This window comes from Amyelois transitella, chromosome Z (assembly GCF_032362555.1).
Source record: "Amyelois transitella isolate CPQ chromosome Z, ilAmyTran1.1, whole genome shotgun sequence".
NCBI classification, from domain to species: Eukaryota; Metazoa; Arthropoda; class Insecta; order Lepidoptera; family Pyralidae; genus Amyelois; species Amyelois transitella.
Genome location: NC_083535.1, coordinates 8,903,677 through 8,928,417, shown reverse-complemented (window position 1 = coordinate 8,928,417; position 24,741 = coordinate 8,903,677). Strand labels below are relative to the sequence as shown.

General features: G+C 35.8%; 1 protein-coding gene across 1 annotated transcript; it reads left to right on the top strand.

Moving 5' to 3' along the window:
- On the top strand, positions 1-23,469 carry LOC106133790 (sodium- and chloride-dependent glycine transporter 1). The gene is made up of 13 exons (XM_060953810.1): positions 1-6; positions 751-865; positions 1,402-1,574; positions 3,078-3,262; positions 5,619-5,733; positions 7,324-7,455; positions 13,994-14,200; positions 14,647-14,766; positions 18,043-18,162; positions 20,919-21,125; positions 21,267-21,410; positions 22,180-22,308; positions 23,277-23,469. Exons 1-13 carry the CDS (start codon positions 1-3, stop codon positions 23,442-23,444), a joined length of 1,821 nt encoding a protein of 606 aa, XP_060809793.1. The 3' UTR covers positions 23,445-23,469.
- Positions 23,470-24,741: the final 1,272 nt, after the last annotated feature.

The window sequence follows — 24,741 nt, the reverse complement described above, 5'->3', positions numbered from 1 at the left end:
ATGTCAGTGAGTAATCGGTTAACACGCAATTATTACAGAGACAGGTATAAGTTAATACCTGTCTCTGTCATAATTGCGTGTTCCCGGTTGCACCTCCATCGTAATACTTCGGGGCCTATGGTCCGATTTCTGACTCTCTTCACTTTGTCCGGTCTTCTTCATATGCTCGTATAGCATTTTGCGTGTCGTCTAGTCAGGGTTTAAAGTTTTAGGTTTCAAGTCAAGCCATTGAGGTATCAGCTCCAAAGTGCAATGGTTTGATACTTACCGCGGTAATTTGCCAATTAATCTATTCTGATTCACGTGATCTGTGAGGGAAAATATCGCGGGGAAATCTACACATTAAGTAAAGTGAATGTGTAACCATGATGATCAAATAAGTATGAATGACGTACCCCTGCAAGGTAGCGGAGGTCAGACTGACTTGCTTCCTGTAAAAACCTGACTTACCCACTACTGAACACTATGCGACCAACCACGAAAATAATTGAGAAAATAAAATCTCCTGTTTCATACATTTTGGTTGCTTGTGCGTGCATCATTTGTATGAAGCAGCTGATAATTTTTTCGCATTGTTCGCATAGTAATAAATGTACGGTTTGTTTATTTATTTATTAAAAACTTTATTGCACAAAAATGTACAAATGCCGATTGGCATTGTTGTACTGATTCACCCGATAAATTGTTTCTAGTTAATTAAAAATAACCCTGTATTAAATAATCCATCTGTCTTCTTTACTTAAATTTCAGGAGTCGGGTCACGATCATTTCAAATGGGATAGCATTAAAACTTTTGTATATTTTGCGTTTGCGTTTTCATCGTCGACTTTTACTTTCGACATGTTTTCAAAGATAGTGGATAATAGTGAGTTTAATATAATTTATTAGTAATTTAGTTGATAAGATTTCGTTAGATTATTTAGTGTCTATTTAAACTAAGTGTGTTATGTTGTACTTACAATCTTTCTTTTCTGGAATGAGCTACGGAGCCAACAGCTAAGACTACAATTATGCGTATCTTCAGCTAGGAGAGAGTGAGAAAGAACAAGAGAGTATGAGAACAAAACAAGAGAGTATGAGAGACAGCTAAAAGAGTTTATCTTTCCATAATGGTCTGGTAGTGAAAAAACCATAATGCGTTCCATCTGCAAGTCACAGGCTTATAAATTTCTTATTCTGCAAGCGATGGGCTAACAACCTGTCACTTTGTGATCACATACGGCCCCGCGCATCTCTCCAGAGAAGTTAGGATTGCAAGCGGGACCAAGAACAGAAGTATCTATAGTCTAGAAACGGTACTATTACCATTTCTAGACCAAATTACACTTCAGTTTCTCTTATAATTTATTGCAATACGAAATTTACTAAAGAGTTTAATATTTGTTTAACATTTCCTTTCAGTAAGATTATTTGATTTCATATTGATACAGATCACAATCGGAATGTCGTATATGTTTATGGATTGCTTTATAAGGCAGTACACGAGGAAACTCGACTTTACCCAGTCGCTTAACCCGTTATTGAAAGGGATTACATATGGGGCTATAATCCAATCTGCAATGTGGGCATTGTTGGTAAGTATTATCTTTTTTTTTGGCACAAAAGCTTTCTTTTGATTTTTTATAAAAGTTGGAGCTTGAAGAGATAACAATAATGTGATTTCCGAAAATTGTTCCATTGGAAAGGTAATATTTACAAGTTTGTGAGTGCCTAGAAGAAACACTTTAAAAATCGAATACCTTAATTAGCTTACAATGCAAAGTTGTTTTAGTCTGATATACGGAATCGGAACGGCCACATTTTGCGTTTGGCCACGTTTGGCCCGACATACACTTGACAAGTTTTCATTCATAATAGGTTGGCGTGGTTCACTAGAATAGAAGATTATGGCATTAAATATTAAGCTACAATAGAGATGACTAGGGATGCATTTATTGCGACTGCGCTCATGATCTTTTTTTTTTTTTTTTTTTGTGAACCAGTCAGTTAATATCATCGACTCTGATCTGACTCTCGCGAGTCACTGTCAGTTGCAGAATTATATGAAAGTGATTTTATCCTTTACTCCATCGCCTTTTATAACAGCTGCGGGAAAGAGATGGAGTGGTTCTATTATTAGTTGTCCCCGCTACGTGAACTGTATATGGCATGTAAATACGTTTAGTAAATTGGCAGTCATTAAGGACTCATTTTTAACTCGAAGTCAAACTAATGATTCTAACGACTGTAATCATCTACACGATACAGTGGACTGAAGTTACGTGAATAGACTTTTCGAAGCGGTTTTTAGGGTTCCCTAGTTAAATGGCAAAAACGGAACCCTTGTAGTATTTTAATTCGTTTTATTCAGAGCTGAGTATGCGGAATTTTTGGGTATATTTTCTAATGTAGCCTAAGACCACATATCAAACCTCCACACCAAATTTCAAGTCTCTAACTAGATCCAGCGGTTTGGGATGTGCGTTGTTTAACAGTCTGAACACGTACTAACAAGGATGAATTTGGGAGATAGTTGTATGTTGTATAACTGTATTGAAAGATTAAAAAATAAAATAACCTACATAGTGTTGCATCTCTAACCTTTTAAACAATGCAATACAGTGTAAAATTGTAATAAGTAATATTTAGAAATTAGTATGAAGATATATCATAGTTTTGTCTTTCTTGATCTATGATCCCTTTATTAGGCGATAGGCTAGCAACCTGTCACAATCTAAATTTCTATTCTATCATTAAGCCATCCTGCTGACAGTGGGTTTCAATCATTTCTAGACTTATAGCTCTATCTATTTCGTAAGGGATAAATGCGTTGTGGCGACATCTCTACGCCACAAGTACCAACAAAACCATAAATACAACAGCCAATCACTCGACGAAATCGACGAAATAAGAGCAAAGAGTCTCAATCGCGCAATCAAAGATTTCATGGATTAGAGCATACTACAACCTCCGACACATGGTCGAGTCGGTTCTTCAGGCATAACACCTAGCCTGGCGGAAGATCTCTTCGAAGCGGTCGAGCCCGAACTATCACTCCCGCTACACGTTTATATAATGCTTATAATATATTTTTACAGCATGCGCGTGACTTGGCTGATTCATTTGAGTACTTAGCAATGATTTTGTTAGCACGACCCTTTAATGCCTGCAAAGCGGGAACTCATAAAGCTAATGAATGCTTGGATTACATATATATCACTTTAGCTTGCAATATTGGTAAAAAAACACCAATGAACTCTACATCCGTACATATTTATTACACGTAAGTATTAATATTAACAATATATTTTTACTATTCTAAATGTTGTGCTGTTTGGTTGCCCACACCTTTGTTAAGGCCATTTCTTTTCCATGGATATCGTTATCGACTGGCTGTGCACAGGGGCGTGTTGGTCCCTACATTAATGTATGGGAGTGAAAGTTGGGTATGGCAAAAGAAGCACGAAAGCAGAATAAATGCAGTGGAAATGAGAGCGTTAAGGAGTATGTTGGGTGTGAAATTGAGTGACCGGATAAGGAACAGCGTGATAAGGGAATGTTGTGATGTGAAAGAAGATGTAGTTACAGGAATAGAAAAGGGTATGTTGAGATGGTTCGGTCATGTGGAGAGGATGAATGAAAACAGGTTGACTAAGCAGATATACAAGGAGAGTGTGGAGGGAAAGGTCGGGGTGGGAAGACCTAGACGAACATATCTTGATCAAATTAAGGACGTCCTGGTGAAGGGTCAGGTCAAAAGTGCCCGAAACCGCCGAGCTTGCATGAAGAGAGTTATGAATGTGGATGAAGCAAAGGAAGTATGCAGGGATCGTGGCAAGTGGAAAGAGGTAGTCTCTGCCTACCCCTCCGGGAGAGAGGCGTGAGTTTATGTATGTATGTATGTATGTATGGATATCGTTAAAGGCGATTAAGGTCATAAGCAAATTAATCTAGTGCAGCAATTGCCATGATTAATTTCTGCAAAAGTTGCGAAACTCAGACGGCAATCGCTTTGTGTAAAAACCTGACCCAACATAGGATCATGGTCAAAACGCGCACAACAGGTTCCTCATTAGAGAGGTGAGGATGTAACCGAGATAAACGCCAGGAGACGAATTTATTATAACTAATCTAGCTTGACCCATGGTAAAGTATCCATTTGCTGGAGTGCAGGCATCCTTATGGTGACTTTACTCAACGTTAAAGCAACGTAGTTTTACAACTATTGTAACTCTGGTTCATTTTTACCTATTCCTTTTTTAACAATACGTTAATTAGGTACGCAGAATTAGTATTATTAATCTAAAGGCGCAAGAACTAGTTACGGCAATTAGATAGAGGAGCCTTTAATCTAGTGACAATCGAATATTGGTGGCAGGTTCCACTAGGCAATTACTTGAGCCAATTTCTCAATACGCTTTCACTGACAATCGATTGTAACATGATCTGATATGCGTGGTTAGCACTAATTGTGTTGAGATAATGCTGTAATGACGTCTTGATATGCATCAATGTGGAGATGAATAACGATCTTAGTAGCCTTGTCATTATACTCATGATTGGTGATTGACGTTGTTGATTCTATGATGGTTATTAGGTACATGATGGTTGATTTAGACGCAGTACTTGTGAAACTTTTGATAGAAAATCCTGTACCTTTACGCTGTTGTACTGTTCCTCTGAAACTCACGTCGCGGGTTTGATTCCCGGTCTGGATCTAATGATTTATTTAATTGATGGACTGGCCCAGCCTATATGTGTAGTGAGGAATCAAAATTTCTTTAGGAAATCACCAAGTTTAACAATTTTACGGGCTGACTCAATTCTGTTCAGATTAAAACGAAACATCTTACTCTCATGGGTGTGCCTTTTATGCCACTGACATAACGCAAGAGTTTTTAATATAAATAAAGATGATTAATTGATTATTTCCTTCCACAAAATTAAAAATCGTTAATTAAATGTAGTTTCTTGTGTTTTTAACACATAATGGTCAGCCATGAGCGTAGCACTTTGCCTGTGCATTAACCCTGTAATGCGTCCCGCTCCGCATACAAGGTTCGTAATTGTTTTACCTCTAGCAACTGGGAACTTGCGTGAACCAACACCAACTTTAATGCAATTTGCGTGGAACTGATGTCATTATGTTCCCAGTCAGCTTCATTTAGATACTGCGGGGTAATAGTCGGGCGACCTGTGTTGCATTGTTGCTTCACGCTGTTACAGTTTATATTGTTTGTCCGAGGGAAGGCTGAGTAACTTGATAGCCTTCTACCTTTAGTGAGCGACGAAGTGAATGATTTAAAATAAATTAACTATCTAGAACTAGTTCTGAAAAAAAAAATACACCATACAGTCACCTTGAACGACTAACATGTACTATTTAGTTAAGTTGAATCAAAATTAATACATGATAGAGAGCTAATGAAATTAATGTCACCAAGGAATTTTCATGCCATACTTCGGTCATGTAGTACGTGTATGATTGTTAAATAAACACTAACGTGTTAAATTAAAGAAAAGCAAATATGTAGATACTATTTATGCGATGAATTTTTTTTGTAATATTTTAATAATCATAGGTTCAACCTCACCTGTTCTTTTTGTATTTCACATCTCATTACAGAAATATTTTTCAGGAAAAGCTTTACACATAATATGCAGAGAGGATCTACGACCAAAGTTTTCGCTCTGGCTGTAGTTTGGATATCAAATTTTTTCTTCACTACTGTATCGGATGAAACGCTTTTATTGGTATGTCCTTATTTGGGTACGTATTTGGATTCGGAAAATGCATCTACAGTAAATAAATATATAAAGGGCATCATTAAAAATATGTTTAAAAAAACTAATCAATCGAAAATTTGAAGACGTGTTTATTCTGCTGCTCTTTGCCTAACTCTTACCATCGGCTCTTCTCTATTCTTTGGTTGTAAAAAGACTGTTCCGTGACCGTTCAGCTGCATCGCTTGTAATGGTGATTCAAAAAGTCACAGGTTGCTAGCTTATCGCCTATAAAATGAATCCCAAATTTAGAAGCTTTTCTATCTTTTATTGAAAAAATAAGGAAGCGGCAGTGAAAGATACCGGTAATAGGACTCCGTCTGTTCGGTTCCGGCTTTCGAGGTTGGAAGGCATGCCCGTGTCAATCACGCCTAAACCTGATTGCTATTAGGGCTTGGCGAGTCACCTGCTTACCGCTCCTACTCTTAAGGATATTGATTGGAAACGAGCATCAGAGATATATTAGACGAGGTTTTTCTTACTTAAGATGAAGTCTGGATTTTGACGCTCCGCTTTAGCGAAATGAATAAAGGGCAAACCCGGGTACAGTGGCTGATTGCTAATAGTTGGACACAAAATAGAGAAGAATGAATCCTTATTCTCATAGAAGCAATTAAGATGAAGGCGTGAGAACAGCGCACCCGACGTGTTATTCGGCTTGTGCAACCGGAAGTTTGGTAGAGCTGTGGGTTGGTGGAGGAATAGTAATGGCTAAGGTCAAGTAAGAAATTATAAATTCTAAGCTAGGATAGAAGAGGCATGACTATGTCGTTACCAAAAAGTAGAGCCTCTCTAGAATACGAGGTGAATAATACAGAAAGAACTAAAGGGTTACAAAGAGTTATTTTGTGGGGAAACAAGAAAGAAAGAAAGGGTGCGCTGTTAGAGAAACGTTAGAGCGGCGGACTCCTATTTGGTAGACCTATTGGAGTTGGTGGTATATCCTCAGAAATTAAACATGGTTATGGTAGAGAAAGGGAATTAATACTTTGGAATTTATATGTACCACTCGTTTCTGTCGACTGCATCTTAATAGTCTCGCTTTACTTTATTGTATCAAACGATATTTTTACTAAACATGCCTTATTATTTTTACAATTCAAATACGTACCTCATTTTATGATTATATTACAAGAGGCAGTTTAAGAAGTAACACATGTCAAGATTTGTAACTTAGTTTAGTGCTGCCATTTTTTGTATTTAAAGAAGTTTTAGTGACTGTGGATGACTGGCAAAAGTCGATGGAGAAATCGCGGAAAGCGCTAAGTCTTGAAGCATAGCACTGGAGAATTAAACCAGGAACACACAATGATAAGAGCATGAAAGGAAGTTTAACGGTCAAATCATTTATCTATGATTGAAAAATATCAGCTGAAAATGGAGCTGGAAATTATTAAAATTAATTATTATTAAAAGAGTGAATTTAGAGAAGATGAAAAGTGAAAAAGTTTAACCAAATGAGAATCCAAAATTTTCTGTAGGAGTAAAATCTGACTTAGGACGAAACCATATAATTAATTAATATCAAAGACAAAAAGTGACAGATTATTTTTATTTCAGATATCAAAAATATCATTTTTGTGGAGAACTTGGTCAACATGTTTCCTCGCCGTAGTTGTGTCTTTCTCTGCGCAAAATATGACCACAATAGTCCTAGGTGAAATCATGAATTTGAATTCGCCTTCTTCTTATGTAAGTACTTACGAGTATCAACTGATACTATCATACTCTTTTTCTTATTATGTGTGGCAAGAGTAGCTATTTATGTAGGTACAAGTACAGAATACAACAACTAAGTAATAAAGATTTATTACTTAAAATGTATAAATCAATTTCTTTTTTTATAACATACAAAATCACAATTCGATCAAAATTCCCTTAGAGGTAGGTAGGTAGGCAAAAACTACACTTGTCATGAACCCTGCATATTTCTTTCGGTTCTAATTCTCTTCATGACAGCTCGTCGGGTTTCGTAAATTTTTTTTTCTTAATTTAGTGCCCACAGCTCTGTCTATCGCGGGTAGCGACACACTTTATTTTGATGATAAATGACCTTAATCAAGTGTTAAGATATAGCTTAATAACATCACAGATATTTTATTGAATCCAAAAATCGATATTTCTATTATAATGATGAGATAAAGGGAGCCATTTATTTTAATGAGAAGATACATAACGATTGGAAATAGTGATAATATTACCGTGCCGTGTGGTTCCTGGCGTAAGAGAATAGGACCATTGGATATTTTTTCCGTGGATGGCGTAAAAGGTGACCAAAGGAATAGACAAAATAATCTATTGCAACTTCCATACTGGTCTGGTAGCGAAAAAAACTTAATCAAGGTAAATTCTAAACTCGCGTTATTTCTCTAAACTTTGAGTTAGCAATCTGTTTGCTAATCTTAATAACATTACTTTGACGTCCGGGAAAGCGTGGCATTTTAGTCATTTCTAGAGTTGGCTCCGTCTTCCCTGTAATGATAGTTCAGCATCGTGTGACAGCCGTTAACCCTGTATCATAAGGCCGATCGGCTATACTGTAGCAACAAAAATCCACATTAGTTCAAGGTAGGAGCGTTATAATTAATAGACAAGTTGTGATGAACATTGACTTGTAAGCATGTTCTTCACAACTAGATGTGGTAAGATATCTTATTTATAATATGCATAAGTTTGTAGGTTACGTAAGAATGTTGTTACTCTTTGACGCAAAATCTGGAGAGGAATTGTAACATAACACTAATGTCTCTTAAATATATATATTTCATTAGCTTTGACGCATAAATAATAACTGGTAATAGGTGAATATAAAAGAGAGAGAGAGAGCAGGTTCAATAATAATAATATACGACAAAGTAAGGTGAATCAGAAAGGATATGAAAGCAGAATGAAACAGTTTAGAAATGCGAGCGAGTAGGAGTATGTTTGATATAAGTTGAGTGACTTAACTTATTAACTGAGTGACAATTTGTGGAACAGCATGATCAGATAATGCTGTGATATGAAAGAAGCCAAGAATGACGAGCTTGCTTGAAGAGAAGAAGAGAGTGATGAATGTGGATGAACCGAAAGTATGGCAAGGGGAAAGGTTTAGTCTCTTCCTACCCCACTGGGAGAGAGGCTTGTTTATTTGTGTTTAAATCTACGTTAAAGCTGATATATCATTTAGTTACATAATTCATAGCACAGTTTGGTCCACCTCCGGTCCGTTAAATAAATATTTAAGTTCTCAACCGTTTTACCTGTAAATCACTAGTTTTTATCACCTGACCTTTCCGTGCGAAGTATATTAAGTGGGGATAGCATTTTATGTATGTATGTTGAGTCTTAACAAGTTAGGGGACAGTTTTAAGTATATGGGAGTTGTTTACCTTGTATTTACTGGAGCCATATATCTCAATGTATACATCGAAGAATGGACTCAGTACGTAGGTTTTATTCTTGCGGAAAGAATTTTCGAACTGAAATCCCCTCGTTGTTTAATGAGAAAACCTTAGTCCTGGGGTAAGTACGTAAGTCTGAAATCAAAAATGTACTAATAGTGCGTCTGTATGGTGTCGAAAGAGTCTTGCTGGAATAGTTTTTAATATTTTGTGTTTAATTACAACGGTACAGACCACTGGTACAGTGACTTAAAATGATTTATACGTGTACTAGAATCTCGGACACCAGGATGTGCACTGTCGATTAGTCGGCGACAAGCATAGAAAAAAGAAATGAGCGCCCCAAAATTTGTTGTTTACATATTTTCAGTAAACTGTTCAAATATATATACGGTGAACGAATACATGTGCTAGAGGTGGTAAATATTCCGAGAAACGGTCGGATCTTGTTTCGACGTAGGAAGTCAGGAACACGATCTATTGCGGTTGATTTTAGGTGCGTCTAGTTCGGCTTCTAGGTAATCCGAGGCGGGGCTAGAGAAACCGAGTCGTGATTCGACCACTTGATACGGCCCCTCGATAGGCAAAGGCGTGCCTATCTTGGGCAAGCCGTAGTTGAAACTTTGAAGGTTCGCTGTTACCAATCTCAGTGAAGAGTGGTTTACAGTTACATGTTTTAGAGTAGCTTAAATTACAGCTTGAGTTGTTGAGAGTAGTATGTTTATTAAATATTTAGCTCGTGCAATTTTAATGATGTTTGTAAAAGAAGATAAACTATAAAAAGTGGAAACAAAGAAAAAGTCAATACTTGAATGAAATTACTGAATAATGTCATATTTTTAAAATAGCTGTTTGTTAATCCTAGACTACAAAAAGGAAATTCTGACAAAAAAAAAGCCCCAAAAATAAAAGTTATTATTTCACCAGTACACCAGTATAGTTTACGAATGTGCAAGCTTTTCAGAAATGGATAGTATTTTCTGATAATCAGCATTCTCGTTGCATACAACAACCATTCCTCCACTGAATGGTAACTGACTGACAGACAACGCCAGCCAATCAACTGAGCGTAGAGATCTGAAATTTTGAATGTACGTTTGTTTTTTGAACAGGAAATTCGAATGGGAAAAAGATTTTGAAAAACTATGTAGTTTGACTGTATAATAATTGTGTTAAATTACCAATTTTAGGATTCATTTATTACTTTCTTACTGATGCATTACGAAAGCCGTGTGGTTTCCGGCACTTCCACTTTAGTATAGGACTACTCCTTCTCTATCCCATGTATGTTGTAATTCAACGAAGGAAAGAAGCATTAACTTCTAGTCCAACTATTTATTTAGGCTATGGGCTAGGAACTTGCCAATATCTGATTCTCAATTCCATTATTAAGCAGAAGGTGGTTTTCGTATCTTTTCGATACTGTTGGCTCTTTCAACCTCATGAGTAGGACGTGACATTATATCATGTATAACGGGCACGATGTTTTAGACTTTGAGGATGAAAAAGATATTCAGCTTGGCTGGCTATAACAGTTAGAGGTTGCATTTAATCTCTTTAGAAATATATTATTTCAATTTAGCCGTTTCCATTATTTATGCATGGTAGAAGTGAGGTGTACCTAAGCAATAACTGTTGGTTGAAATAAAACAATAAGGCCAACATTTGCATGAAAATGCACCAAAACAGACAATGCGCTTTGCACGTCACATCGTCATTGTGTTTCATTATTACAACTGAATATCACTATAATGCTTTTGTTATTGTATTGCAGTGAAATATCACAGCCACAATTGATTTATATTGGTATCAGTAACTGTTAGAGCAGTTATTTTTTAAAGAGTTTGTTTAAATACTCTCGAATTTTGTAACTTTTATTTTCCATAGCGTTTAGGTATTGTATGGCCTTAATGCCGTCAACCCGCTTTAAGAATTTGGAAAGTAAAATGTAGGAAAACATTATCTATGCACTATAATATTTTGTGTGAAATAAAACTATAGTACCCGATATTTAACATTTGAGGAGTAAAAATCATTAATTAAATACATACATACATATAATCACGTCTATATCCCCTGCGGGGCAGACAGAGCCAACAGTATTGAAATGACTGATAGGCCACATTCAGCTGTTTGGCTTAATGATGGAATTTAAATTCAAATAGTGATAGATTGCTAGCCCATCGCCTAAAAGAAGAATCCCAAGTTTACAAGCCCATCCCCTAGTCGCTTTTTACGACATCCATGGGAACGAGATGGAGTGGTCCTATTCTTTTTTTTTATTGATGCCGGGAACCACACGGCATTTGGTGCGGGGAACCACACGGCATCATTAATTAAAATAAATGAAATATAAACTAGTTTTAGTATCCATCTACTGAGTATAGATCATCATACACACATCGCGTAAATTTACTTGTACTTAGTACTCAATCAATACGGACCTTGTCATTAATTAATATGATTATCCGGCTAATGGTTACAAGATTACGTTACAAATAGAATCACACCTACCGATATGCGAACACGTGCATAACGTACTATTAACTACCTCATGTTCTGGGCTTCGCTCCCGTGGGAATTTTTAAAGTCCTATCTCAGCCGATCGACTAATAACTGATTTCAAACATTACAAGAGGTTTTTGCGTAGCGTATTCAATTATGTCTGTCACCTTTGCCTTTTACAGTTTCGTTACAAATGTCAAACTAAAATATTGTATTTCAAATATAGAAATCCAATATGGGCGCTTACAAGTCATCGTCTATAGGTAAAGACCTTATTTAGCTGGAGACATCCGACTATATCTGTTCGAATGTAGGTGTAATAGTTATTTCGGATGTAAGTTTAAAATGTTCGACAGCGAGCGGATGACCACGAACATGGAGGTCAATGTAGATTGCAGAAATAGATTGATAAATATCAATAGGAACCTTGAACTGTGAAATTTCCAATAATTGGGAGCTTCGATATCTGTTGAAATACACCGCTGCTTGATTAAGCAAATACAGTGGACAAATATAGTTTGTTGTTTCGTTTTAAAACAAACAAATTTGTACAAACGGATGCAGGTAGGGTTTCATTTTGTGGTTGTTGTGTTAAGTAAATTGTTATTCATAATGAGAGGATTCTTTTACTAAGCAGGTAAACTCAAGATTATTCTCATTCTTTTTGTCTGGTTGTACCATCCAATAGAGGACCCCGTGTCCGCCTTTGACAATAGTCATGGCAATTACGCGGAAGGATTTCTCTTTGATTTGCCTAGGGGCAATTACGCTTGTTTTTCCTAACAGTAAATCTAACAAAAATATTAATCATTACTAATTAGTAATTAAAATCATAAATATGTTTGACACTTCATATTACACTCACTGGCATTAAAAATAGTAACTTGGTCATATCAAATTAATTACTGTCAATCAAATTTCTATGTCTCTAATTAAAGTCTGTATTTATAAACTTCTATGCCGTCCAAACTAGCGAGCCGATTTTATATTCTGAAACTTTTACTCTAAAACAGGAAACAGTGTTAAAAGTTTTAATTTATTGCTTGCAGTCTGCAGCCGAAACACAAATTTAATTTCGTACTGTCAAATTGCTCACCAAAATTTTAATTGTCTGCAACAGTTTTCATAATTTGTCCAAATTGATAAATGGCAGACAGATCGTGTTGGTTTTCTGAAACAAAAATTCCAATAGATGACCAATTACTGATCATCATCAGATCTTTATTTTACTCTTTTACTCGAATGAAAGCAAGTTGACTAAGCAGATATATAAGGAGAGTGTGGAGGGAAAGGTCGGAGTGGGAAGGCCTAGACGAACGTATCTTGATCAAATTAAGGACGTCCTGGTAAAGGGTCAGGTCAAGAGTACCCGAAACCGCCGAGCTTGCATGATGAGAGTTATGAATGTGGATGAAGCGAAGGAAGTGTGCAAAGATCGTGGCAAGTGGAAAGAGGTAGTCTCTGCCTACCCCTCCGGGAAAGAGGCGTGATTTTATGTATGTATGTATGTTCGGAGTAAGGAGCTCTTTACACTTTCTCTTATCTTTGCAAGTTTCAACTTACACTTTCAGCCGTAAATATTCTAACATTTGCGTTCGATTTCTAAACTTTTCATCTCCACTTCGATTTAATTTTTCATAAGTTTTAAGTTTATTGACTCGCAAATCAGCACCTCTACCATCAATATTCGAAGAGCGGGTTCATTTTTGGAACTTTTCTCTCCATTATGGTTTTTGGTATCACTCAGTTAAAATCTATTGACTCGAAATCAATACCCATGTTTTCGTTGTCTAGAATGCTTAGGTCTGATTGATGGAATATAGTCTTTGTGGAGTAGCGGTGTCATTTTCTATCAAACAAAAGTTCAGATTCCCCCGATCAAGTCATGAGTAAATTATGTATACGGGCTTAGTTAATCTGTTCATTTCGGGTTTTTTTGGCTTATTAACTGTACCTCAACTCAAAGAGCCTGCAAGAATCATACATACATACATATAATCATATCTATATCCCTTGCGGGGTAGACAGAGCCAACAGTCTTGAAAAGACTGCTAAGCTACGTTCAGCTCTTTGGCTTAATGATAGAATTGAGATTCAAATAGTGATAGGTTGCTAGACCATCACCTTAAAATCACAAGTTTGTAAATCAATCCCTTAGTCGCTTTTACGACAACCATGGAAATGAAACGAAGAGATCCTATTCCTTTTTTATTGGTGTCGGGAGCCACACGGTACAAAATAGAATCGGCATCGGAAAGAATAATCATAGCAAAATAGATATAATATCTGCCTAATCTTTAGAAAAGGGTCCTTATTCTAATACTACTTATTTATTGTTACAGGGGCATTCAATTGATCTCGTGACTCACATCTATGGAATAGGTAACATTGGCGTGTATGACTTTCAGATGATATCTCCATACACTATGGTCGATAATGCTGTGATTATATTCACCGTAATTTTCACCCTGATGGGTATTCTCAGATCATATATCATGAGAATCCTTTACAAGCTGATGTTGAAATGCATTACGGTGGATTTGAAGCAGGTAGGCAGTTTGAATTTTTGATATCTTATATCAGTTGCTACTATGAATAGTCACATTCTGACTTCAGTCAAAGGCAAACCCAGGGATTCACACTAGAGTGGTCACAACTGGAACAAAATCCTTTGCTCTAAGCAACCAGCTTTTGTCCGCGACTCCGCCCGCGTGTAAAGTACCCTATCTCATTCTCCGTACTCCACACTGTATGTACGTATGCAGACTTTCATGGATCTCATATCCAGTGGTTTAACTGTAAAGGCGTAACAAACAAACGAACTAAATTTCACATTCACAACATTAGTAAGGATATTGATAGAAGAGCTGAAATATTGAATTTCCTTACAAATCATCTGATTATATTTATATGAAATAGCCAGAAAAAGATTTGTTTTAATTATGGTGAAAGAAGAGACACCAGTTACGTACTAAAGATTTACTTCTTCACACAGATATCTTATCACTATCTGTTATTCGGCATCCTACCCTTGGCTGCGGATTTCCTGAACGCTCACAGACTATACCTCTTTGTAATATATGGAAACATTATGATAGCTACAATAGCATATTTGGTAAGTTTGATATAGTTACATATACTTAATAATACTCGATGCTCCGCGTGCGCAAACGTTTATTTAATTAAAAAATCAAACGAATTACAATACCTATATTCCCGTGGGAATAAACAAGATCTTGTATTAGTACACCCTATACGTATTACACTAAAAATTTCCTAGGCTCGGCTAGGTCCCCGAGCCCGATGGCATTGTGGGGGAGGTAACCGGGAGCATGCAGAGAGAGAGTTTTAATTCTCAGACATAAATATAATGTATAATAATACAGATTTAAAACAATTTCTAAAAGTTGATGTTTGATTATTTTCATCTTCCGATTTGCATCTGGAACCGACATTTGTAATAATTCTGACCTTAGGTTTCAAAGATGTAAATAATTAAAACGACTCGTGAACCTGCATAGATTGCAGCGGTTATTAAGCTTTCAAGTTCACCTTTGATGTTAAAGCAAGTTATCACGGGAACAGTCTTCCTTTGCTGGAGGCTATTAAAATTTCAAATGACATGCCACGGTCAAGGTTGTATAGTTAATAAGTATCTTTGACTTTGATAGAATATTTTAAGAGTGGGGAATTTTCAAACAACGAAGTTTCGCCTTCTACGTACAGCGGCTTGCAGAGAAAGTTGACCTTCTTAACAGTTTTAGTTTGTATGAAAAAGGTTGTTTTCTGCAGACTGTACAAAGAACACATTGGAATTATATGAGTCTAGCTTTAATACGCAGCTTCGCCCGCGCGAATTTAGCGCCCTTACACGGGCGGATATATAAGCATATCCCTTAATCGCCTTTTACGACATCTATAGTATAATATACTATGGATGTATTATAAATTATATTCTCAGAATATAATTTTTTATAATATATATATTTATATATTATATTTACACATGTATGTATTTTATCGAGTACTTTAATTATAAAACAACACAAACCGGTTAATTGTTCTGTCGAGCCGTATATCTCGAACTCCCCTGAGCGTGGGAGTACGAGTAAGCTCGTGTCATTTCATTCCAAGTTTTATGTAACCTGGTAAAGGCAAGCAGATTTAATTAGAAGAAAAGGATAATATATTTTGTACAAGCGTGTTGGAGATGCCATCAATCAATATAAATATCACTCTTCAGTTACAGAGTGACTGACTGACAGACAAACAGAAACTTATGGGTGTAGCCAACTGAAAGGCATGTAGATTCTCTGGGAAATGTAGAGCATTTTCTCGAAATTTTGGCGGGAATGGGAGTTAAAAGAATTTCAAGATTTAAGCTGGCGGGTCGGAGGTTATACTCTAGAACACACCACTCAAGATACTTCTTCCACTTCATTCCACATGCATATGCAAGTTCATCCCTATATTAAATTTTTTGCTAAATAATACGATAACGATATATAAAAGACAGCTTTTCGTACTTTTTTATTCTTAAATTTTGTTTCATATCTCGTATCTCGTTCTTATCTTGTATTGTAATTCTTTTAGTTTGTTTCTTGTATTTAAGTGGCCAACACTTGTCACATAGCCTAGCTGAATTTCAAGGAAAAGTAGCCATTACTTTGGGTATTTAAAACAACTACATATATATAACACACCTATAGTAAAAATTTTATTATCATGAAAATACACAATACGAATACACGTTAGTTACATGGATTTGTTGAACATTTCGGTAATAACTGAGTGCCTGCAGTTGCCTTGAAAGCGGATAATCTGGTCTACCAATATGGGGATGTGGAGCGATTCTCGGAATAATTAGTTACGGGTGTTGGTGAGCGGCTTACCGTTCCATCACTACGCACTCTTAGTATGCCAAGATCATCTATACTAATATTATAAAGCTGAAGAGTTTGTTTGTTTGAATGCGCTAATCTCAGGAGCTAGTGGTTCGAATTGTAAAAAAAATTGTGTTTTTTTTTCTGTTGAATAGACCATTTATCGAGGAGGCTTTAGGTTTTATAACATCACGCTGCAACTTTAGGAGCTAAGAAATAATGGAAAATGTGAAAATAACGGGGAAAATTATTCATCCTTGAGGGCGCTTCAATGCTGGCCAAAATTACTATTCCACGCGGACGAAGTCGCGGGAACAGCTAATATTTGATATGCGTAGTGCATGTGATATTAAGGGGACGGTAATAGTTTTATTTGTCTACAATATTGCCAGAGATCACGCTTTTGAAATCTTACCGCGTCCATGTAAGTATACCAATGATTTTTTTCTGAGACAATTGATTGCTAATAATGCTCTTACGGCGAGGGAAAACATCGCTAGGAAACATGCACATTAGATGTGTGAGGACAAGGACGAGGTTGCATGGGTATGGTTCTGCAGATCGCGGAAGTTAGACGTGACTCGAATAAAAACCCGATTTACCTAATCCGGTATCGTGGTCAAAAGTCAAAGCTCCTGTCTAGAGAAATAAGATTGTTGTTGGTATTAACACCAGTATGATGAACTTGTTTTTGATCCGTCCAAGTAAATCAAAAGATATCATATAATCGGAAATTTCGAAATATCCTTACTCGATGACCCTTCAAACTCTACCACTTCCAGAATTAAATGTCATTCTGCTGACTACTAACGCCTACCAGCTATGGCTTGTCATCAAGTCTGTAATGCAAGAGTTTTATATCAATTGATAGATTTCTTCAAAATTGGTCATAGCTCCTGTTAATATTATTTGTATTCCAAATTTCCAAACAAATTTACCAGTCACATTGAAGCGTTGGTTGTTCTATTGGTTTGCGGTTTTATCACATGATTAACAATGTAGCGCTCTTAATTAACTTCGTTACATTCCGTGCGATGCGTTTTAGTTAAAGATATTTAATTTTAATACCAAAACAATTAGGGCTTTCGGTGATCAAGTGTTAAACGATGCCAAGGTTTGAATCCCATCGCGGTTATAACCAATTGACCCTTTTCTGAGTTATATATATTAGGTTGTATGCTAATCGATGCTCATATCGCAAGGAAACCTGTACATGATGGGTAACTAAGTTTCAAGGCGTGTTAGGTTTTACTTCCTGTAACAACCTGACTAACCTACTACAGTATCATGACTAGAAGCGGGCCCCGGGTTCCTATTAAAAGAGTAATTGCAACGGGGACTAACGCCTGGGTGATTATTATAAAAATAATTAATATTTTGCGTTTGATTAAAAAAAAATATGAATGAGAGTGTTTACTGTATATTTATCTTATAACTAATTAAATTTGTTTCATAAAAAAAGGACTCAATAATGAAGTAAGTTTGTTAACACTACTATTTTTTTACAGTCAACGACAACATTGGCAATATCAAAACTACTACATCGAGAATTTAGAAGATTGAAGAACATTTACATAGTTGGAATATTATGCTTTGTGGGATTCGCGACTTCTGTACCTTTGGTTTTGGTAAGTTCCATTTCTATATTTGACAACGACTCAGTGTTCTCTCTATTTATTCGCCTGAGTCTCTTATCTTTGTTACCTATTCATTAATGGTTTAAAGTTATCTGTCTCAAACTTTCTTTGGAGCTAGCTCAAACTGGTAGGTTTTCCCGTAGGTATATTGAAACTATGTAGTTGTTGCCCACAATGTCGCCTCGAAATCGATTGTTTGGAAATATGAGTATCTTCCAAGTACAGACATAGGTCAGTTACAAATTGGCTAGTCCGCGGCAGTCCAGGCAGCATTTCACAAATCAAAGGGCGTGTTAAACATTTACGTATAATTTGTATTTTAATCCAGCAGATTATTATGTATTCCTTTTTGTTAACTCGTTAACGTATTTATAGTTATCGAGAATTAAAATGAGACGCTATGATTAATCTTTTATTTTATAGTTAGTTAGAGGTCATACATTATCTTATATATAGAATTCTTGACCGATTCTAATGAAATTTTATGAGCATATTGAGTAGGTCTGAGAATCGGCCAACATCTCGCCAATCATCTATTTTTCATACCCCTTAGTGATAAGTGTTGTCCACCCTTAACATTTTTTTAACTAGAAATTACTTAAAATTATTTATATGGCAAAACAACGTTTGCGGGGACAGCTAGTAACCTATAATATTGTATATGACTAGTTGTTATACGACGTTAGTTTCTTTAATAAATATCTATTGCAACATTCATGTGTCCTTAAGGGTTTATTTACCCAGGTAAATGTACAATTATAAAATTGATTGTCGTTCGTATTTTAGAATTTAGACTAACCCATTGATGTTGTTAGAAGTACCTAATTTAAATATTACACCTTTAATTGCCTCTTATTAAAATTTTGTGTTTTCTCTTGCTGGTGCTGATTAAAATTCACGAACTTTCTTGTAATGAAGATTGTGGCAAGTGGAAAGATGTAGTCTCTGCTTCTAGAAAAGAGGCGTGATTTTATGTATGAATGTAAACATTTTGTATCATTCGTCGGAAAAACTAATCTAAGTTGTACCTATTCCCAACTTGCAAAATACTGAATCTGAAATTTCCGCCCGTTTCTGTGATACCTATTGCAATATTGATATCGGGTCAATCTACACGGGCGGCGGTTTAATGGTCAATCCCGACCGTGTCATGCAGTGAGCTCGGGGGTTTATTCACACGTATGTAGGTATACATTTACATTGTAATATAAATTGATGGTGACAGGAATGTTGACGTGCATACATTTAAGAATAAGACCACTTTATTTGGTGGCAACTTGGATATTCTCGTTTTAGTTGCCTCTTATTAAAATTTAATCTTTAAAAATATTAACTTCATTTGCAAAAAATAATTTCTCTTCGTCATCCTCTTGGCGTAAAGACACCGGATCTTTACGCCCTTACGATTTCATGTCCTTGGAGAATATAAAAAAAATCTTCTAATCCTTAGTATCAGAAAATGTTTATCAGTTTAAAAATTTGCTGTATTACACATAAAAAATGACCTTTATTTTATTATTACCCCTTGCAAAGTGTTGTTGGCTTTGTTAAAGAAAAAAACGTAGATTCTCATTTTAGTCGGGCAGCATAGATAGTAGAAACCACTAGACCTCGGGCTCATTTCCTCGTGTCGTTTGGCATAAAACATTCAGGCGTACGACAAAAAATTCATCAACCCAGCCTTCGAGTGGAGATCGAATATTCTACACGCCTGGCTTTGACAGAGTTACTTGATACCTTTGTTCACATATTCATACATTTTGTTTGTCTTCCTGGACCTATCTAGTTTCAATTATGACCTCTATGAGTCATAAAAATATAACTGTGCTCTCTTTATAAGATAAAAAAGGCACCATAAATGTATTTATCCCGTATACTATTAGGCAATAATATTTAATTTATACTTATTTCTTTTAACAATGGATTGTTAAAAGAAATATAAATTATGTGAATAATTATAATATATATTAAGTGAATTGTAAAAAAAATTACAATATTTGTATTGACACTCCTAATGATTTATATTTTCGGCTTGGTTTTGCTTCCATCGGCACCTTCCTTAAGGAAGACCTCATTTGCCTATTATTTCAGGCGATTCATATCTATGACGCCTCTAAAACTTGGATAATTTTAACCTTAAAGTTCCCGCGAAAATGTATGGTTTCATATACATTGGAAATTGAAATACGATATGTAGGTACCTTTATTTATAATTTTCAATCCAAAACAATGTTATTAAGTATTCATTTAAAAGCGACAGTTATAAATTTCGTAACATTTTTCTGTACGCTGAGTTACATCGTGGAAAGTTAATTGACCGCCGGGCGCATATAAAACTTTATACGAATGCTCGTTGTCCGGTAAAACAGAGTGTAACCTTGAACTTACAAACGAGTTACAGTCATTTGTTTAGGTAAATTATTTTCTGGATAAAAGTCTATCAAAATGCATAAAAGAGTACTCTGACTGACTTTTTGTGTGATATATCAACACAGATAAAACCGCTGCGCTGTGTCTGGGTAGAAAGACAAATCGAGAGTAGTTAAGATTTACCAGAATTCCCATGGACAGGGAAATTTACGGGATTTTTTCGTTTGACGCGCGTTTATATATAACGGGCAGATTCGAATCTAGTTAGGTAGGGAAAATTCGAATTTTTAGTCGAAGAGAGATTGGCTGGAAGAAATGTGAACTCCTTTTTTTCCAAATGGTAAGTGTTGGTAAATAATAACTTATTCATTTTTCAGGCAGACGCTGCAATGTATAACACTAAAGTTCAGGGTTTAGCTTATGGTGTGCATATGACAGTTCTTTACGTTGGAGGGTTTAAAGTGGCCCTGGTAATGTGGATATACGGAGTGAAAAGATTCTCAAAAGACATACACTTTTGGCTTGACTTCAAACCGACAAAATTTTGGATTGTGTGTTGGTCGATAATGCCCATTATTTTAATCGTAAGTTTAATATTTGGGATGTATGTTTTCCTTAATTGGTTAAAATTTTTATTGATAACAATATTTGAGATAATTTACTGCCGTGTTGATATATTTTTTCATATTTTTTAGATTTTAATATAATATATTATTTCCTTTTAGGGGTTTCTGATGCATCGTATACTTAAATTGACTGGCATGACCGATTTTCCGGAAATGTTAACAGCGGCACTTTGGTTTGGCATCTCAATAATATTAATAGATATATTTCAATTAAGAACAATAACCAAATATATGGTGGCAAATGTAAGTCATATTAAATATATTAAGCGCAACTGACGCAGTTTTCTGAAAAACTGTTTCTTACATGTGTATTAAAATTGTAATTAAGCAGGCAGTCATCCAATATCTCTAGATTTAAACCACATCTAGCTTTTAGTGTTAAGAAAATCGGGAGTACTCTATGATGTAATATGTAAATCGAATCGATTCATAAAATATAACAACGATTGAAAAAGGAATTATCAAAATAAGTTCATCAAAATTTAAATCTCACTTCATTTATAAAGTCCACCTATTTTCCCGTCTGCATGTATGCGCTAATCTCTGAAAGTTGTGGACGGATTTCGTTCCGGTTTGAAATGTTGGAAAGAGGGTATTCTGAGAAAGGTTTGTATCTACAATTTTTACCCGTATGAAGCCGGTATGGGTCGCTAGTATATATATTTACATACCTCCTTTGGTCGAGCAGTTCAATTTAACATTTTCTTGATACATTCATATCGCGCCTCTTTTCTACATACATACATACATATTGTCACGTCTATATCCTTTGCGGGGTAGACAGAGCCAACAGTCTTGAAAAGACTGAATGGCCACGTTCAGCTATTTGGCTTAATGAAAGAATTGAGATTCAAATAGTGACAGGTTGCTAGCCTATCACCTAAAAAACAGTCCCAAGTTTGTAAGCCTATCCCTTAGTCGCCTTTCCTGCTTGCCCGTATATTCCTTTTACTTTACCCAAATTCGATTTCTTCATATCAAACTTATACTATGCACGCTTAATATTTTTTAGCATTTTGTCAATGCCTTCAGAAGTTCACGGAATTATGGACCGCCCGAGCAAGAGGACAGGGAGAGAAGAAGGAACTTTAACGAAACATTACGATTAAGAAAATGCAAACACAGCTGCAGAGTATTTGATGTCAGTATCTTAACTTTATGAACTTAAATCGATAGTAAGAAATTTTCATTATTTTTAAGACGCCCGCGGCCAAAAAGCTGTTAAATCATGTTCATGTGCCAATTTTAGTGATATTCGATTTTTATATCTTATACGAAAATGCTCATCAGGCTTAACTTTTGCTGAGGCGTTTAGTTGAACTATAAAGGAGCTTCATCAGGTTTACCAGGTTTTTAAAATCATTTATGGCCTATAAGATGCCAATATTTAATAGCTATACAACAAAAAAAAGTTTCAATCAAATCGGTTCAAAAGTTTCAAAATTAGCATGTGCTTACAAAGAGACACACAGAAATACAGATATTATTTTTAATTCATGCTCTGTTACTATTTTTTACCGCTAGACATTATTATTATTTTTAATACTTAAAATACAAATGTTAGGCACAACTGGCGGACTTAATGCTAAAAGCATTATCTACCAGTCAACCATTGAGTCTGACAGAGAACTATATATTCTATGTACAGATACATTTTTTACTGTTTTATAATATTGATAAGATTATGTATGTCCCAGCTCCAACTACAATAAAATCTGTCTTTTATTTCCACTGCCGTAGGAATTTCAGAATATCGTGTCTTAATGCTCCTCAACACTTCATTACATAGTCGATATGCCTGTACGTAGTCATCAATAACGCAAGAGTTTTGTGTATCGTCGTCTACGTCCTGGCATTAGTTCCGGTTGGAATGATCATGAATGGGTGATCCTGGACTGGTTAGTCAGTTATCTAGTCAGGTTTTTACACGAGGCCACCCCCATCTGGCCTCCGCAATCTTTTCAGGGGGATTGTCCAGATTGAGTCATGGTAAAAGCTGCATTAACCTAGTCCCTTAATCGCCGTTCGACATCTACAAAAAAGAGATGTCGTATTCAAAAGAGAAGCACACACGCGTGAGTTTTACAGATTGTTTGATTGATGTTTCAGGACACCTATGATTGCAATCACATGCCATTAATGTCCAGGGCTAGTCTGGAAACATCCGATGTGTCCTTGGGCTCCTCCAGGGACGAACTTATGAATATCTACGAAGCTTCCAGATCAAAGAAAGAATTCAGAACATCCACAGGTGCCGTCGACGTTGTCCATTCATAGCAGTGTTGCCCTTTTAATGTTTTTACATTTTTAAGATGCAGTTTTAAAATGTATTTGAATTGTAAATATAATTCTTACATTATTTTATTTTTCTCTTGTCTTGTAGAGAAGAAAAAACCTAATGTACTAATACTATGTATGCTTGTACCGCGCAATCAGGGAAATCAAGCGTGATATATTTTCTGGCATTATTTTGTTACTAAATCGATGCTTTCTGGCCATTCTACACAACTTAAGTTACGTGATTTTTTATTTTAAAATCGATCTCGTTCTTTCCATATCCCACAAAATTATTTCTCTGTATAAGTATGATGGTTGCTATTCTACGATAATCTAACTTGCAAGGATCGTGAATCCGTTAAAAGCACTGCAGTAAGCTTCTCCATCTACTGCGGTCTCTGCGTGATGGAGAGCTTGGAACATCGGCATTTGGAGTTCCTCGGCCATCTGGTCGGACCACAGTTTAGGACTCCTTCTCCGCGGTCTTTTACCATCAACCTTACAATGTATTAATTTCTTAAGGAATTGAGACGTTTTTAATTTGATTCACATGTATTAATTTGTATGAGATGAACAAAACGGCTCACGAAATTTACGCATACGGTTTTAGGCATTCCTCTGTCTATTTCCGATTGGATTGAATTTCGAGGAATCCTTTGTTATTGCTCCCGTTTTTCAAGGAATCCATTCGTCAGTAGTTTTATGAATCTTTTGTATTTCAGTTAATTTTCCATTCATTTTGTGGGGGCAAGTAGATTCCTGAAAAAGGTAATTAGTTATTAATTTTAAGGTAATATTGTTTGCTATATTTTACTATTTCATGAGTTACGTACATTTGTTTGAGTGCTAACCGATGCTCTTCGGTGAAACCTGACCATTCAGACATCTGAATAGGTAACCATGATTCTAAATGGGGTAGGTTCGCAGACGAGAGTATCAGAAAAGGCATAATAAAAAACAAACAAACGAACGAACGAACATACAAACATACAAACAAACTTTATAGAAAAATCCCTTACAAATTCCAATTTGAAAAGAAGAAAACACCTGAAGAAATTTAATTTTAAATTTAACAACCTTCATATTATTATTTAAGTTTTTGCACACAATCTTTAAACTAGTGACAGAATGTTGAACTTAATCCTTATACATTGTCTACCAGTTCGCCTTTGGGACTTTCGCGTTATCCGCCTTAGTTAATAGGTAATTTTTCTGAAGTATAAAATCAGTGAAATCACAGACTTATAACTCCTGATGGTGGAATCTAACTAAGTAGTTTTAAAGTTACCACTTCTTT